Raw genomic sequence first — 18994 nt, 5'->3', positions numbered from 1 at the left:
AAAAAGAACAGAATACATGAATTTATTTATGAATAATGGTAGTTTCAATTAGAAGAACATGAAATTTATAAATTAACTAATTGGGATTGCTTGTGATAGATGGAAAATTTCCACAAAAACCAAAGAACAATATTTAAAATAAAACACTAAAAGGTAGTGATGGGGAAATAAAATCTGCTTTGCTCATGATATTTTTTAGATGATTAGCAAAATCAAATACAAATTTATTAGTCAGATATAGTCAATAATTCAAGAATTACATTACATCCTGATTTTTGAGTCAATGAATGATTTCAGTAGATATTCCACTTAAGCATTATCAGTTTCACACAGAAATTACTGAGTAGGAATGAAGTCTGCTGAGTAATTTACAACTTATATATAACATTTTTCTCAACAACACAAGTATGTTTTAACTCTATCAGTCCTTCAATATACATATGCCAATACATATGAAATATATAATTAACTCAAGTTAATAATTTTAAGGTTAGTTTTCCATTTTCTCATTTAAGTTTATGGCTATAGTTTTAAAATATTAAGTATAATAGGCTTGAATGAGAACACATATAAAGATATAATAATGATATGGAAAATTAATGTAAAGATTACTAATAATATGGAAAATGAAGGTATTCTTTCCACTGACTATAATAAAAATTGTATTTACTAGGAGATAAATGGAGCTTTGAAGGAATGAAGAAAGGGGTCCTAGTGGCTACTAATATAATATTATAAGTCACTGAAATAAGAAGAAATCAAATAAGGCACACAATTTAAAGAGATAATAGGTATGGATAAAAATGTAAAACAAATATAGTAAGTTCCAAAAAGGGAACTGGCTGACTGGTGAAATAGTGAGCTTGATATCAAAATAGATATTGAAATATTCTTGCTCAGGCCAAATAATTAGGTGACTTCCAATGTCACAATACATTACAGTCCCCAAAACAGAATGGGTAGGAACAAGCAAATAGATAACAGACTAGTTTGAGTAAAGGAATGTGGTCCTGATATGTCTCTGCCTATGTGTCTTCCATCTTCTCTTCTTCTCAGCACCAGTAAATGTAGGGTTTTTTTTCCCTCTAGGTTAAATATTAGACAGTTTCTAACATTTTATGTTCTTTTTATAATAATTGTTTCTCTTTCCTGATTTTCCATTAACAACTTCCTGCATATGACTCCAACATCTAACTACCTCTGTTTCCTAACAAGAGCTTGAGTCATCCATTTTCAATTGTTCAGTTCATTGATGCTAATAGTTGCTAAACACACTGAATAATCAAGGACCAACAATTCACTCTACTAGATTTTTCATATCTATATTAAATTATTTTAATGTGTATTTTCATTTTTACAACAGCCAATGAGGTAAGCTATTAAGCTGATTTTGCACATGAAGATATTGAAGCAAAAAAATATTTTTTTCCTATCCAAGACTACACAGCTAAAAATTATATTTAGGTATGGTAGATTCTACAACACAGTAAGTAATTTCAACTGAACAGCTACTGGTAACCTAAATAAAAGCAATATTTTAAAAACTCAAGCCTATTATTTCCTTGCTTTCATTCATCAAAATAATAAGTGCACTATCAGGTTTGGAATTTGGCATCACCTATGACTGTTTTCCTTTTTTAAATCCATGTGCATGTCCTAAACATAGATGCTCATAATTAATACCTCTTCTTACTGCCGTAGTCCTGGCTTGGGTATGTACTTGGCTAGACTTAAAACAATCCTCACCTGCCTTTTTGCTTCTAGTCTTTTGCAGGTCCAAAACATTGCTATGTGTAAAAGAATTCTTCCTTTCAAAATGTTTGCTTAGCTCTCCAAAAGCCCAACTAAAGTATCAATCCTTGGGGCTGGAGTTGTGACTCAGTGGTAGAGCGCTTGCCTAGCATGTGCAAGGCACTGGGTTTGATTCTCAGCACTACATAAAAATAAATGCATTATGTCCAACTACACTAAAAATATTTTAAAAAAAGAACCTTCCTCATATAGGTCCTTTTAACATTGGTACAGTTTTATCTACGATTATTTCACTTTAATGTGAGTTTCAAAGATTATAATGTGTCATCATGAAGGCTAGCTGAAAGGCATGGTGCTGAATTTTACTCCCCAGAGTTTTTCATCAAGTGGGAGTGTGGAGTAAGGCACACAATTTTTTAAAAAAAAACAGAGTCCTAAGTGATGCTCATGCTATTGGTATGGGAATCACATTTTGAGAACCACTTTAAAAGATGATGTGATCATTAGAGGCAGTAACTGCCCATGTCTAGAATATTTTAGTTGTTTAATATGTTTTTTAGAACTAGATCTAAAAATTCAAATTGCTACACATTTATTGTGTTGTTTATAGTATGGATACAATGTTGAATGCCATACAATCTGTGCTTCATTAACCCATTAACTCCCAAGTTTTCAATTTTGCAAATATTCAACAAAATTAACATAGGTACATTAAAATAGGTTGAGCTCATGATATAGAGCTTACATATTATATTATAATTTTCATGGAATAATATTTTCTCATTCTCATATAATTACATTATCTACTGTATTTAAATTTTCATAGAGGCTTCACATCTGGGATACTGGGACAAAATGGGTTAAAGAGCATAATAACTAGGCGGGGAAGAGTTAGCAGATGAATAAACATTTAGAATACGGTGAAAGATTCCTTAACAGAGTAAATACAGGGTGCAGTAGAAGCCCCCACAAAAAAGCACTTAATTCATCCCATTCTTGAGGTCAGACAAGGTTTCCAATTAGTCTAGCTTAACTCTTTAAAATTTAGATGAATGAAAGGGATATGGAAGTTGAAGGGGTGAAGAAAGCTGTGAGATAAAGTATCATCAAGTTTGAACCAACTTTAAATAGTTGAATAGGACTGGATAACAGAACTAGAGTAAGGAGGCAGAAGAAAGAAGCAGAGGTCAGGTGCTTATAAAAATCTTTTTAAATGTGAATAATTGAGTTAGATGAGTAGTGAATGTACGCTTTCCTTAAACACTGTTTTTTAAAAATTTTTCAGCTATATCTTTGCAAAAGCACTCTTTCCTCTGCTTTTAATTTTTTTCTCACTTATAAAATCTTACCTATAAAGTCTCATCTCACATACAACATCCATCATAAAGTCTCTTCTTATAACCGTTTTCCTTATATGAGTATCATACTACACTGAATCTCTCTATTGGCATTTTTGTGCATTGTTGTTAATTGTTGCTATAGTTACAAATTTTTCCTTACCCTTCCCTCTTTACTTTCCCTCACAAAACTGGATTTGAGGGTTTGAGATAATGTTTTCATTTGTCTAGATATACCCTGTACTCAATAAGTTGCCTTACAAATGGTAAACAATTAATCAATATTTGTTAATGCTTCGATTAGTGAGATAATGTGGTGCCATGAGAACCAAATGTTTCAAAGACAATAAACATTGAAACTCCAAAGGAAGGCTTAGATTTATATGTAAAATCAAGTTGTTGTATTAAAATGTTCTCTACCTGCAATATAATTAAAATCCACCACATAAAAGATTAAATGAGCTCACAACCAAAAAAGTAATGTACTTTATACTAAAGCTACAAATAGACATTATTTATCACCCAAATTACCAATAAACTTTCAAACACTTGAAAAAATACGTCTAATGTTGGATACTCAAGATCTAAAGTCACTGTGATGTGATTATGACAACGAATAGAACATTTTTCTATTTGTCCTAGAAGGACAATTATATAAACATTGTTTAAGGTTTTTTCCAGAAGATATCTGTAGTGGTTGCAAATAGTTAAAGTTTCTCTTTCTTAATATTTTAATAGAACAATTCATTTATATGAAGTTCATGGGCTAGGAAAACCTTATACATGTTATATAAAATGTGCCTTATTATTAGCTATAGATAATGTTTTCCACAAATGCCGAACTATTAATATTACCTTCCTTATTAGACAAGGTAGAAGTGGTGTCTTCAGGCAATGTCTAATCTTATAATTTACTAATTTATATATAATCCCCAACATATACATTAAAATTTATTTCATATACAACATAAATAGGGTTAAAAATTCCAGAGAAAGTCACTAGGATATCCCAAATTGTAAAAGTCAGAGGTCCTGCTTTCTTGTGAATGGGGACTTTATTTTTATCAGGCTGAAGTGGACAGCACATGCTGCTGGGTGAATCACAACATAAATGGGCAGGTCATGGACAACTGGTTCCCAGGATTAGGTGCACAAGGGGTTGGTGATGAAGAGATGAGGTTTCCTTTCCTTTGGGCACAGAGAGGGAAGAAGTTGTCAGTGACCCCTTTATGGCTTGCCCTGGCCTGTTTTCCAAATAATACATGGTGAATTATTCGACCGAGATATGAAAAGATAATCTCTACTCCAGGTTTCAAGTAGCCAAAGTTACAAATAAGTAAGTCTAAAGGTAAGAAGTTAAGCTTATCAATCTAGACCTTAACCTCTTTCATGGCTATATTTGGTTACAAGAGAGCATCTTTATACATATAGTTAGAAGGATATTTCTTAAAATATTTTCAAAGTTATTAAACTTCACAAGACAAAAAAGGATTCATCATCAATATTTACACATACTCTTATTCACCAGTTGTAATGTAGAAATGATACCTGTTCACATAGGAAATTTTGGAGATTTTGAGGTGTGCCTATATGAAAGTCTGATGATTTGAGTCATGCTATAATCCAGATGTTCTCCTCTCTTTTTAAAATCACTGAAGATACATCCATTCAGTCACACTATGGCTTATGACTTTGCTAAATTTTTTGGTGCTGAGATATTTATTATACTGTTCTTCTCCTTTGTAGTACTAAAAACTTATTGAAGTATCTGATAAGTTAATTATTTTATAATAATGATTACCTCTTTCTTCAGTGAAACAAAATGTACAGAGGAAATATCATATAGTTAGTTATAGCATTTCAGAAGTAATGAGTTGACATATCCTGTCTTTCAAAGATTCTAGAAGCACTAAATTTTGAGCACTTATCTACAAAATTGACCTCCACCTAAATTTATTTTTAACAAAATATTAATGAAAACAGTCTTACACAGTTTAACTTTAATACATTTGGAGCTATTCTAATTTTGCTTTCACAATCATTTATTCCCTGAATAGAAATAAAAAAGTTTCTCATGGTTCAAATATAAGCCAAAGGGTATCATGCAGTTAAAAACTATGCAATTGACTGATTTTAAATCCCAGCATAGAGTAATTTGAGTAGGTAATTCAGAGTGTTCAGAAATGTCCCAAGGTTTACCCATTTGAAATAAAACCTTAGTATTGATATTTCACAAACACAATTAGAAACAACAGTCTCAGAGAAAAGAAGGAATAGAAGAATTGGAGATTTTATTTTAATTAGGAAAATTTTATGTTTATTCATTGAGTGGCTCATTATCTCATATTCTCAACTCTAAACAGCATTGATCTAGTGAAATCAGAGTAGGTTAAGGCGTTTTTTGTTGTTTTCTTAATAACTTTTTCCCCCTTCAGGGCTTAATGTTACTATAAAATGTGGACCACGATGAGTTCCAATTTAAATATATGTTTTAATACTTATTATTTTTATGTGAATTTTGCACTCATGTATATATGTGTATATAAAATGTGCATATATGTAGGTGTGCAGTATTTAAGGCACAAGCTCTAATGGAAAACATAATTTCTCACTGCCAAAGGTGAACAAGGAGTCCAAGAGAGAGCCAATTTGATCAGTAGAAGCAGCTTGTATTTTTCCCCCCATGGAATGTGTTCATAAATAATCAAGAAATTCTGAAGGTTACATCAGAATTTCTTGATTGACTTATAAGGAGGCTCATGGGAGAAATAAAATGGTAATCACAGTAATCATAGTTTTTTCCTTTAAGTTTTATGAATTCTTATACAATTCTCACCAAAGGTGGTGACTTTCTGTGCCCTATTCTTTGCACTGTCTTCTGTAACCTATCACTTATATTAAGTGTGCCCTTTATATTGCTGTGGTAAGCCGATTCCAAAGCTGGGGGTATAGTTCAGCATCTTTAATAGACCCATATTCCATTTTAATATGGCATTTGGTAACATTGTGGTTTCTGAAGTCCAAATGTTTATTTTGGAGGTTTCATGTTTTTCATTCATTTATGCTATACTATATGAAACTAAATTACACCCAATTTTAGTTTTATTTCATCATTATTTATGAAGTCCTCTGACTTTTCCCCAAAATATAAATTTTCAGAGTCAGTCTGAAAGCCTTTGATATGAAGAGAAGAGGAGGAAATCATATCATAGTGAAGGTGAAATTGTGGGATAGACCTCTGATTGTACTATAGAACTTGAATATTCAAAAGAGCAAACATATTTGAAAAGATGTTAAACTAAATTTTTGTAAAGATATTGAACAAATTAAAATTCAAAACTATTTTATGTGTATATTCTTTCCTGTAGTTCATTTCTGTTTTTCTTGTAAAAACATTGGGAATATTTTTTAAATAAAAAAGAAGAGAGTCCCAGTCACCAAAACTAAGCGATAAAACAAAGCCCCTTTATGTCAAAATCTGAAACTCCGTTTTTTTAAAGAATTCTGAGAAAACATTAATATTTGTTTATGAAAGATTCATAATTAAATTCAATTTAAGAACCCAAATGATAAAAGTAAAAAGCAACCCAAAACTTTATATTTGAAAAGTAATATACTTAAAATTTTACTTTAAAATGTCACTAGCAGATACTTAGCAAAGATATACTTATTTGAAAATACTTGCAAATATTGAAATATGTCTATATTTATCAAAACACAAAATAAAGCATTTTAAATCTGTTAATAAACGGTATTTGTTTAAGAACTTCCAGCATACCTGTTAATACTTTCAATGCATCAGTTGTTTTAGAAATTATTTTACCAGAATTCTGGCAACTCAGACAAAAAAGGTAACACAATGTCAGCTCTAAATGGGATGAACCATGATGAACTCTATATGTCATTTGTCTCATTTAAATTTTTTATGCCCAGTATTAGGGTAATAACATGTAGAAGGTACAGTGTGAGAGGAAATGTATTGAGTGGCCATATTACCTACAATTTCAGCTGTCATGCTGATCAGAAATATAATTTAGTGAATGAAATCTATATTTGAATCCTAGAACTAAATAACCTCAAAAGAATTTAAGATTAATGTCATCATCTCTAATTTTTGATTATATGGTGTTCCACAGTTTTTCCCTTTCATGTAATATTTTTCAGGTAGTTAAATGTTATCTACTTGTTGCCCACCCTTACTATGTATAGAGAGAGGATTAGGCAATTGTGACCATCAGGAAAGAGTAGGAAAAGGGCTGAGGTTACTGATACTGGTTTGCAAATGAGCTACACACTTATGTTAATAAACTAGAGTAGGTAAGAATTTCGAGTAATATATTGTAAACATACAAAACAGTAATCCTTGGAAACCTCTTTAAATTTTACACGAAACTAGTTCATATTTAACTATACCTTGACACTGAAAGATATATTCTATTTATAAAATTAAGAGTAACCATTTTAGAAAGCATTTACTCTTGCTGGTAAAGTTAGTAAGAACTGCATAAATGAGAAAAAAATCAGACTGAAGATCTGCAAAGAAAATAAGTTGGTTAACAGCAAGTTATATCATTCTTAAGGCACCATGTAACTCATCTCACTTATGTAAGAACTTAATGACTTTTAGTTTGATAATAGAAAAATAACATTAATTTGGATGATAAGGTAATAAACTGATTTCTCTAGGCAAAATAAAAAATACAATTTATGTCAATATTCAGTACTTCAAAATCAGTTTCCACACAATTCATCAAAACCAAAATGTTCAATGTAAAATAATAATTAAAAAACCCTCTGATCATCTCACAAACTAACTACCTGCTATATAAGATGAATCCAAAATAAGGTATTAGTATGAGTAACTGAAATCTATGGAAATCTATGGTACATTGTTTCCATTAATTTTTATTAAATGTTTCTTTATAATTCTTTCCATTCCAAATGAGAATAATTTATGGCTTCTGTTTGTAATACCATTTTCTTAATCCTAATATTGTTATTTTAGGGTATTATCATAACCATTTATTAAGCATGTGTTAAATACCATCCTAACATAATTATTCCTTCTAGTCTAGTAACATCTTGTGTTTACAGGAATAATATATGAGATATACCAGAAACACTGTCATTGAAGGTCTCAATTTTCAATATTCTGTGTGTAAGTAATTAAAAGATAAATACTTTCTCCTTTGAGAAAGGAAAACAGAAGAAAATAGGCAAAAGTAAAGAAAACAAAACAAGGCAAAGAATAGATCAGAAATGGTCAATTGAGAAGAGATGAGAATGGTAAAGGAAAGGAGAAGAAAGTGTAATAGAAAGCAAAATTAAAAATAAAGACTAAAATTTAGTGAAATAGAAAAGAGAAGGCACTTCTTATGTCACGTGATGTCATAATACTGATTCAACTAAATGAGCCACTCATTTCTGCTGAAATCCAGGGAAAAGATGGTAGGGGTAAGAGAGAGAAAAAAAGCACAGATGAACTTTAATGGGTCACCATACTCTCATCCATTGATTATGTTGGTTTCCCATTTGAACATTATTCTCCTGTTCTGGGGGTTGAAGGAATAAAAAGTGATAATAGAGTTAAAAATGAGAGGCTAGAGTAAGAATAAGAGAAAATAAAAGAGACAGACAAATGAAGTTAGAATGAATTTTCCAGATGACGCAATAATCCTTCAATCTATTTCCTTCCCCCCCACCCTTTCTGCCATCACTTTCAATTCTTGCTCAATTATGTTTACCATTTTGAGGGTAACAAAAGCCACTTGCTTAAAGTACTTATTTTCCATATTGCACTAATCATTGTTCAACATTATGACTATCTGCTGCAGTCTATCTTCTTCTTAACTATCCCAACCTGGATATTTTTCCATTCTGGCAGCCTTTACAGGCACATCCATTGAGCCATTTCTTGCCTTAATAGTCATCAGGTTCCAGAAGACCTTTCAAAATAGCAGTGAATATGTTTAATTATTAACACAAAGAAAGAAAAATTTTCCAAATGCTGGATTTAACCACCATATGCCTCTCTTTTCAACTGATATTCCTAAGAAGAAAAATATCTGTTTTTAGTATGGATAGAATCTTTAGAACACTTACACACCAAAACCAGTATTAATACCAATTTAACAGATTCCTCAGAAATATGCCCAAATTTTGAATAACTATAATTAGTCTCATCAACTAGAAAAGTGCATCATGAGGGCAGAGTTGCTTGTTCAAAGTATGCCGAAGTATCTCCCAGGGAGAGGACAGGGATGTAGTGGCAGATGAAGTGGAAAAAATCTTGGGGGATTCCAGCAGCCTTTGAGGAGTTGGATCTTCAGTGGAAGGGAAGACATGCAATAGGACTCAGTCTGCTTTGCTTGGATGTTCATGATTTTTTCTTCTTCCTACCTGGCAGCCACAGTTTCTCAGCCACAGAAGTATGTTGGTTTGAAAAGCTTAAAAGCCACTTATAATAAAGCATATAGCAACATGAAAAAGGACATATGACTTCCAGTTTCATTTCAAATAGAAAATATACTTTTTTTTTAAAAAAAAGATCAACCTAGAAACATACTTATCTAATTGGACACCTTTAATATATAACATACTAGCAATTTAAAAATATAATATTTGAATTAATCTGTGATTCATTCAACTTTCTCCAACCCTCAGAGAAAAGTTTCAAGTTGTTTTTCTATGGATCTTAGAGAAAAATGATCAGATTTATATATATATATATATATATATATATATATATATATATATATATGTATAAAAACTATATATATATAAACTACCTGTAGTAGCAGGAAATTTTAAAATTACTGAAAAATATGAAATGAGCTTCAATATCCTAAACAATAAAATTTAACATTCTTCTTTTCATTGTTGAGTCTAAATTGGTATAGAATAATATTGATAATATCTCACTATTATGATGAATGAATGAATTAAAGAATATTAATGATGTATCAGGCCATACCTTAATGCAACATCATAACCAACCCCTAATGTCCATTGTGATGAAAGAAGATATAGAAGGGATAATTGCAAACTATAAATAATTTATACTTGTTAAAACTAATTTACCTACCTACTAATACTTTTGTAGTAACAAAACCCAGAGAATTTCCATTTTACCACCTCTGTATATTGTCTAATAAGAAGTTAAAGGCACTATACAAAATACAACACAGGTGACAATAAGAAGACGCCAGACTGGGTTGCATTTAATAAAATATATCATTCTTGCAGAAATATGCCTCTCACTTGAACACACAGAAGAAAATCTGGTAACTGGTTACATTACTAAGTGAGGCTATTTTCAAGAAATTCAACATATTTTTCTGTCTCCGTTATAAACCCCAAACCAATCTGCTCGCTCCAGTAGAAGACTGCTAAGAAACAGAACTCCAACTGGCCCAACTATTGTAGCACGTAAAAGAGAAGAAGAGGAAGGAAAGTTAATTACTATTGATTTCCTAATATGTGCCAGCATTTTGATAGGTGTTTTACATTTAGCTATCTGAGGGGAACAAGCCCAGTGAAGAAATGGCAGTAAAGTTAAATCAACAGTATTTCTAATTTCAGTTCAGCTGATTTAGTACCCCAGTTAGGTAAAATTTCACTTTCTTTTCTCTTTTAAACTTGGTTCCACTTAATCTCTCACTGAATCTGAGATTTACTCATATGCTTATTAGAATTCTTCCCCTTTTGGTTGATAATTTTATAATTTGAATTTTGGAAGGGTATAATATAAATGAAGTAAGAACATGGATCTTAAAAGCTTTGAGTTGTAGGTAAAACATCATTCTAAGTCTCAGTTTTCACATACACCTTCTTTGCAGGACTGCCATAAGAAAAAATAAATAAAATATGTAAAATACTATAATGCTTGGCACATTGTAAAAGCACAATATGTATTAGCTATGGTTATTATTTTTATAAAAAAGTAAACTGATTCTCAGTTAACATGTCTCACTCACAGCCATAAGTCAATTCCAGAGTGAAACCTAGAACATGTTTCCCCAACCAACACTCTGCATTTTTTAGTATTTTAGCATATTCCTGTGATGCAAGGATGCATTTCCACATTCTTGTAGTATTTAAAAGTCACTAATCCTTATAGATTTTTATTAGTTCATTTGTAGACTTTTAAAGACTTTCATATTCATTTGATAAACATCAGAATCTTTGCACCACAAAGAGTATCCTTTAAACAATTTTATTTTTCATTAGAGACTACTTTCTATTCTCTTAGAATTAACCAAGTGGAAATTCATGCAGAAATGGTTCAACATAAGTCATATTTGTTATTTTCCTACTGTAGACACAAAGGCTCATCTACTGAAACAGTTGCTTTATCCCACTTGCCCAAATCCTCATCTTATGGTACAAGAAACTTCCATCAGGACAAACACTTTGTACAGTTTCTAGTAATGAGAACAGAAAGTCATCAACACGATCATAGGATAGAAAGGCTTTTTCTATTACCAACACTTTATTATTCAGTGCCAACCACATAACCATATATTTAATTTTTAAAATTTTGATCAACTTAAACTTTACATAGACAATAAACATACTGAAGAAACATGATGACTATGATTATAAGTGTTTAGTAGCCTTTCTAAAGTATCACTGAGAAAAATCACTCTTTTCATAAAGTTTCTATTATTATGATGTGCAAAAGAAAATTTAGTTAAATCGTGTAACATGAAATAATTACTCACTCTGAAGAGTTAGTAAGCTGTAAATAGAATCTTTATTCAAAAAATCCCATACTTTCTTCAGATGAAGATTACTACTTAATAATGTTGGATAATTTTAACTTCACTTTTTTACACACAACACTTTATTTTGGCAAAGAGGGAAACAAAATCAATCAACTGAGATGTAAAAATTAAGAATATATATTGTTCATTTTCTACATCTAAAATTAATAAAAATCTACCACAAGCACAGAATATCACTCTTATTCAATGGATTTGTGAGGGTCACAGGCCAATAAAATTTTATAAACTTATTTAGTTAAGTGTAATAGTTTTAAAACTAAAACTATAGTCCCCTTTGGGAAATGAAGAGCCAATTCTGCTATTAAAGATTAAAATTTTTATAAAAATCTACATTTAAAATAAACAAAAACTCATCACACTTTAATGAACTAATCAAATAGATAAAATAATGTATGCTGTTATAAAACATACCTACTACAATTCATTAATTTGTAAAAATGAAATTTTTGAAAGTTATACTAGAAAAGGTTGAATTTATATACATCACAACTTTAATTTCTATTTCAAAATTGTTATCCCAGTTCATGTAGTATATATTATTATCCTATACTTGTCATTATAGAAATGCACATCCAAGTTCCAACACCAGTATTTCTTCATTTTCTTTTAAAGATATGCCTTATATTGCATCAAAAAATTAACAAGAATAGTTATTCCGTTGTTTTTAAAGACTTGTTCTATTAGTTTATATACAAATAGGCATTTCAATTCATTGGTATTCTTTCAAAGCTTTAGCAAATTTTTAAATCAGTTCCTCCCACTGATTCTTAAGGTAATTATACATACCACAGTCTGATGATTAACTTGAATCACTTCATCGCCAGCATGGATTTTCTTACACCGATCTGCCGGTGACTGAATTTAACATAAAAGAAATGACAAAGAACATGAATTTTATCAGTTATTTCCTTTATCTGGAAACACTACAATAATTTAATCTCCTTAAATTGGATTTTAAAAATTAGGGGCTGGGGATGTGGCTCAAGCGGTAGTGCGCTTGCCTGGCATGTGTGCGGCCCGGGTTCGATCCTCAGCACCACATACCAACAAAGATGTTGTGTCCGCTGAGAACTAAAAAATAAATATTAAAAAATTCTCTCTTTCTCTCTCTCTCTCTCCTCTCTCACTCTCTCTTTAAAAAAAAGATTTTAAAAATTAAACACAGGGCTGGGGATGTAGCTCAGTGGTAGAGTACTTGTCTAGCATGAATGATGCCCTGGGTTCAATCCTTAGCACTATGAAAAAAAACTTAACTATAATCTTTAAGGAATTAAACTAAAAAACTATTATTGGTATTTACTATACTGTTTGTATTCTATTTTTAGCCAATGATAGGAAATAGAAATTCAAAATAATATAGAGATATTTATGTTTTAAAAGAATAATGTGCTTCTGAGAGCATTAAGAGAAAAATGATAATTGGTATTAACCTTTACAGACTTTATCCAGGCAACCGTGCTGGGCTCTACTGTGCAACTGCTTCAAAAATATATTTCAAAATATTATCTTTTTACTTTGACCTTTTCAATTTAATACAAATGATTCACATTAGCCTCAACAAATGAGTATTTCAAGTACAAGCATATGACCAGCATCAAAGCTTTAAAGTCTGATAACTAAATTGTAAATTTGTTTCAGCATTAATAATACCAATTCAGAATAATCCAGAAAAGCAAATTAAAATATGAATAGCAATTAGCTCAAAAATACTTACACTCTTAATTACAAGAGGATGCTATTTCTTATGTTTCACTTAGGGTAATACACTGGCCAAACAAAACCACATTAATGAACTAAAATGCCAACAATTATACAGTATATAGCAATTCCATCACTTTATCTCCTTAGTCCCACATGATATTAAAAACAAGAACAAAGAAAAAGCAATTTTGTAACTTAATGTTGACAAGTTTCAAGAAGAATTTTGGAAACTAAAATAGGATTTAGGACAGAAATTTTGTAATATTGTAGGTGTGGGTAATGAAGTTAAAGTAGTATTTTCTTTTTCCCATAAAGACTACTTATTATTGATTATATGCATGTTTAGTCATTTTAATATGGCACTATACCTTTCTATTTTGAATACACAGAAAAATTTTTATATAAAAATGTTTATCAAATCAACTATAAATATAGTTATATTACTCATTAGTATCTATTGAAAACTAAAGAATGATATGTTGATAGAATCTGCAAAGTAAAATGCTACTTTTGAGACCCTGGAATAGGATTTACTTTGAAAGTAATTTTGAATTACTTTATGTTTGATTCAATTTCAATTTCCAATTATTTCAAAAACAAAGTTTTGAAATAATATTAACTTCAACTCAACAAGTTTCTAAAAATTCACAATAAAATTATTTGCCATAGGCTAAAATTCAAGACAAGATGGCATTCCAAGGAATTTTTCAGTTATTGAAGTGATGACAAACCATACTGTTAAGGGGGTAGATTCATCTATATGAACCCTATTCTAAGAAAATATCATATCTCATAGCACCTTTAGGAGGTCAGCATATTACCTAATCTGATTAGTACTATGTAATGATTCTGAAAAGTCTGTAAATCATTATTATAACTATAGTCAGTTCCTGGGTTATTTGTTTCATGACTGATCTTTTAAAAGGAGGATATGAAAGAAAAATATCAGGCAAATGGCTCTATTCGTGATGTAAAAAAAATGATGGTTGGTATATAAAATTAAAAGGTAATCATAAAAGTTTTTGCACAGGTCAGTGAAAAAAGGAGTAAGTCATATAAATTATGACTTAACACCTAATTAGACTTTAAGTGTTAAAAGGTATCCCAGAGATCATGTTGTCCAAACTCCTCATTTTTTAAAATTTATTGGTTCTTTTAGTTATACATGATAGTAGAATCCATTTTGACACAATTATAAAAGCATGGAATGTATCTTGTTCTAATTCCGTCCCCATATATGAAAATAAAGAAACCAGGGCACAGCAAAGCAAAATATAACTTACCCATTTTTTATGAGCAGCTTTACTAAAACTCAACACAGAACTGCTAATTATAAATAACTGAAGATAATAAAAATAGTAAAATATTTTCAAGAATAACCAAAGGATGAACTATTAATACATGATTCATATTTGAACTACCCCTAGATCAATCTTTCCCTTGATCATTTATTAATTTATCAAATATTGCTGAGTGATTAATGTGATCAAGGCATAGTGCTCAATCTTTTGTTTTTTACAGATCTCAGACAACAGAGAGAACATTCCTACAAATCTTCATGATACATTTCAAAAGCACCATTTCTGTGATTCCTTCTCTGATTTCACTTGATAACATTTACTATTTTTTCCTTTGTTCATCGAAGCAAACTGTACTACCTACTTCTACAGATGAACCTCTACTTGCTATCCACTCCTCAGGGAAAGCAAGCTAATTTATTTTAGAAAACCTTCCAATTCTGAGTACCATGCCTAAAATATGGCAGACATAGAGTACAGGCTCATTAAATGAAAAAATGAATAAATGAGTGATCAAATGAATACACAAATAAGAATGATTAAAGGCAAGAGTATAGTTTATAGCATCTGACTGAATTTAAAATTGTTAAATAGTTGACAATATGTATTTAATTGATTTTTATTGTTGTTGTTGTTCTTGTTTTGGTACCAGGGATTGAATCCAGGGGTGCTTAACCAGCCCTTTTTAATTTTTTTTAAATTTATTTTGAGACAGGGTCTCATTGAGTTGCTTAGGGCCTCACTAAGTTGCTGAGGCTGGCTTTGAACTTGTAATCCTCTTGCCTTAGTCTCCTGAGCGACTGGGATTATAGGCATGCACCACTGCACCCAGCTTTTAACTGATATTTTTGATCCCCTCTTACTCTTATATTTAATACCAAATGTAAAGCTGCTACAGCATTCCTACTGCAATGTACTTTGTATGTTTCACCCTTTACAAGAAACCAAGATAAATATGTAGAAATACCAATAAGTGATTGAAGTTAATAGGTGAATTAGATGAAGAAGATGTTGACTTTTAAGAATAAAATGTCGGTCAAATGTTGAAATTAATAATAATTTGAGATTACACAAATTCTACTTCAGTCTTTGTTAAATAAACACAGCATAAACATGCTGTTATAATTTCTAATAGAAAAAAATAATAAATTTATCATCTGCTTATAGGGAAATCTGGGATAACAAAATGTAGGAATAATGATTTACTATGTTATTCAATTTTATTATACTAATCATGTTAACACCCAATATGATCACTTCATATTTCCTTTTCTATAGCATAGCTATAGTTCTCTATAGTAGAGCCTTTCACGTGCATTAACTTATTTTATTTTCACAATAATGTAGTGAGGTATGTAGGATTTAGGCCTGAGGATTTCTGACCCACTGCTTATAGTGGTTCTCAAACTTGTGCATGCCTCAGAACCACCTGTTAAAACAGAATCTCTTATGACTAAAGGCTGGTCCCCAGAATTCCTGATTCAGTAGGTCTAGGGTGGGGTCTGGGAATTTGTATTTCTAGCAAGTTCTCAAGGGACGCTGATACTGCTGCTGGTTCAGGGACTTCACTGTGAAAATCACTTAGCTATACCATTCTGCCTCTCCTCTGACTTCAGAGAATTGATTTAACTGATGTTCTTTTTAGGAATTAGCTAATTTTCTTAAAGTAACTAAAGTTTTTACAGATTGAGGTGCATTCTTTTAGGTGTCACAATAACTTTTCATGAACCAGAAAATACTTAACAAAGATAACTCTGGTTGTAAATGGAAAATACCAGATTTACTCTAAGTAGCTATTCTAAACTAAATAAAATGAATACAATTCAAATGAAACCAGCACCTATTATCTCTATATATTTTTAGTCATATGTCCCATTTGTTCTGGTCCTCAGAAGCCAATCTCACTGAGATATACATACACCAAAATTTGAAATGTTGCAATACTTACATTTTCTGTGGTTCCAGTAATTACATGGAGGCCATCATATGTTGATTTAATATACATACCCTAAGAAAAAGACAGCATCAGAAAAAAAGTGATTGAAATATTTTCAAATATATTATAATTTCATTTAAAAAAACCCATGATTTAACAATGCTGTTTTTAACCTGGTGAGAAATTACTATCTCAGTGTTCTGTTTTCTAAAGTTTATCTCAAAAAAAAAAAAACTACACTCAATCAAGTAACTATTTGATAAGTAATTTACCTATGGAACTTATAAAATGCAGTATAGTAATTTAATACTCTGAAGAAAGGATACACCACACTTCCCCCCCAAATCTATAGTATAAACTTTGTGGTAAAATAAAAATTATAATGGGAAATTCAAATACCTGTATGTTATTAGCCTATGATATTTGATATAATTTCACAATAAAAAGTAGGTTTCTAAAGAGATACTTCAACTATAACTAACTGAAGTAAAAAATGTAGCAAAATCTTATGTACTTTGTTCTCCTGATATTTTTAGTATTTTTCCTTTATTTACTTCCTCCTTTATTTGCTTCCTTTATTTCTTATTGATTATATCAAATCATCTCTATATCAGTAAGTAATTAAAAGGTAATGTGTGGCAATTCTTTCTCCCAAAGGCAAGATTTCATTTTCCATTTAAATAAAGCCATTTTACAAAATGCTTCATTATAGTTTTAAAATTTTCCAGAAATCCTGAAATTGGGCAAGCTTGAAGAATAAATGAAAACTTCAAATTATGGATGGTGATGAGAATTTAAAGAAAAAAAATCACAATAAGAGATTCATAGTTTAGATATTAAATAATTTAAATATATCAGCAAAACATGATTATGCAAATGGTTTATTTTGTCCTCAAAGGAAGAATCTGTTACTCTTATTCTCTTTTGAGCATAAATTACCTGAATTTTACCTACTTTGATTTTCAAATTATTAATTTCATATATAAAAATCACAAATTTTAATTAACTGCAAATCTGAAACTCAAGAGATTTAATAATAACCAACAATACCACTGCAGGAATAGCATACATTTAGCACTTATGTAAATGAAACAACTACTATAATGTTAATTTACCATACTTTTATGTTAATTACATACTTATATACTTAATATAAATGTGTTTTCAGTGAAAATAACAGATAAAAAGCAGTAAAGCACTGGGTGGGTTTTAACTCTAAAAAGTCATATCAGTAATGCCATATATCTAAAATTTAGTACCCCAAATGGCTGAGCCTATACTTCTAATGTGAAATGAAATGAACTTAATCTTAAAAGATGATCATTTGTCTGTGAACTCTTGTTTCTTAAATGAAAGTTCATCACTTTATATAAAATAAGTAACCTCAGCAAAAATAAAAACAAATTAATTAATGAATTGGCCTGTAGTTTTTGGCTGTAACTATGTGACAATTTTCAACCTTATGTTGTTGACAGTTGTATATGTACTTACTTTTGAAATTAATATTTATCCCATTATTTATTGGAAGTTAAATATGATGATATTATCATATTACTTAGACAAGGAGAAGGTCTCTTCTAACATTTTCCCCTAGTAATTAACAAGATAATATAAAATCAATAAAGAATCTTAAAAAATATTTATAACAGCTAGACACTATATTTTGTTTTGATTTTTTTTTACATATAAGGATTGTAAGAGGATAAAGTAGAAAAAAGACAGTGAAAGAAACATTATATATTGCTTGGACATACAAACAATCATCTATCATTATCTATCACCATCATCACTAATATCTACTTGTTACAATGTACCAGGGACTATTTTAAGTGTCTTACATTTATTTCATAAAAGCCTATGTAGTGAACCTATCATTAACCCTGTTTTAGAGATAAGGACACTAAATCACAGGGAATTTGGAGAGTCTGCCAGATAAAGAAGTCTCATCCCACAGCCCATATTCTCAACAATTAGTCTCATGATTTGTGGAGTTATTAACATATTAACAGTTAAGAGAGTTAATTTATTTTTCTTTTTAGATCACAATAGTTGGCAGTGTATTGATGAATGAATGGTCAATAAATATATGAAAAAAATGTTCCACCTTTCTAGCAATTAGAGAAACACAAATTAAACTATACTGAGATTTCATCTCACTCCAGTCAGAATGGCAATTATTAATAA

At 30.4% G+C, this 18994-nt stretch overlaps 1 protein-coding gene across 6 annotated transcripts in view; it reads right to left on the bottom strand.

Moving 5' to 3' along the window:
- Positions 1-18994, bottom strand: part of CNKSR2 (connector enhancer of kinase suppressor of Ras 2) — a 287398-nt gene that overhangs the window by 146168 nt on the left and 122236 nt on the right. For all 6 annotated transcript variants that reach the window (XM_081278357.1, XM_081278358.1, XM_081278359.1 and 3 more), the window contains exons 7-8: positions 16823-16882; positions 12662-12730 (exon numbers count right to left, since the gene is read on the bottom strand). In XM_081278357.1, the coding sequence (XP_081134483.1) occupies positions 12662-12730; positions 16823-16882 (129 nt within the window). The remainder of the gene's footprint in view (positions 1-12661; positions 12731-16822; positions 16883-18994) is intronic.

Source organism: Spermophilus citellus (genome assembly GCF_964194105.1).
Source record: "Spermophilus citellus genome assembly, chromosome: X".
In the NCBI taxonomy this organism is placed as follows: domain Eukaryota; kingdom Metazoa; phylum Chordata; class Mammalia; order Rodentia; family Sciuridae; genus Spermophilus; species Spermophilus citellus.
This window is presented reverse-complemented; position numbering and strand designations above follow the sequence as displayed.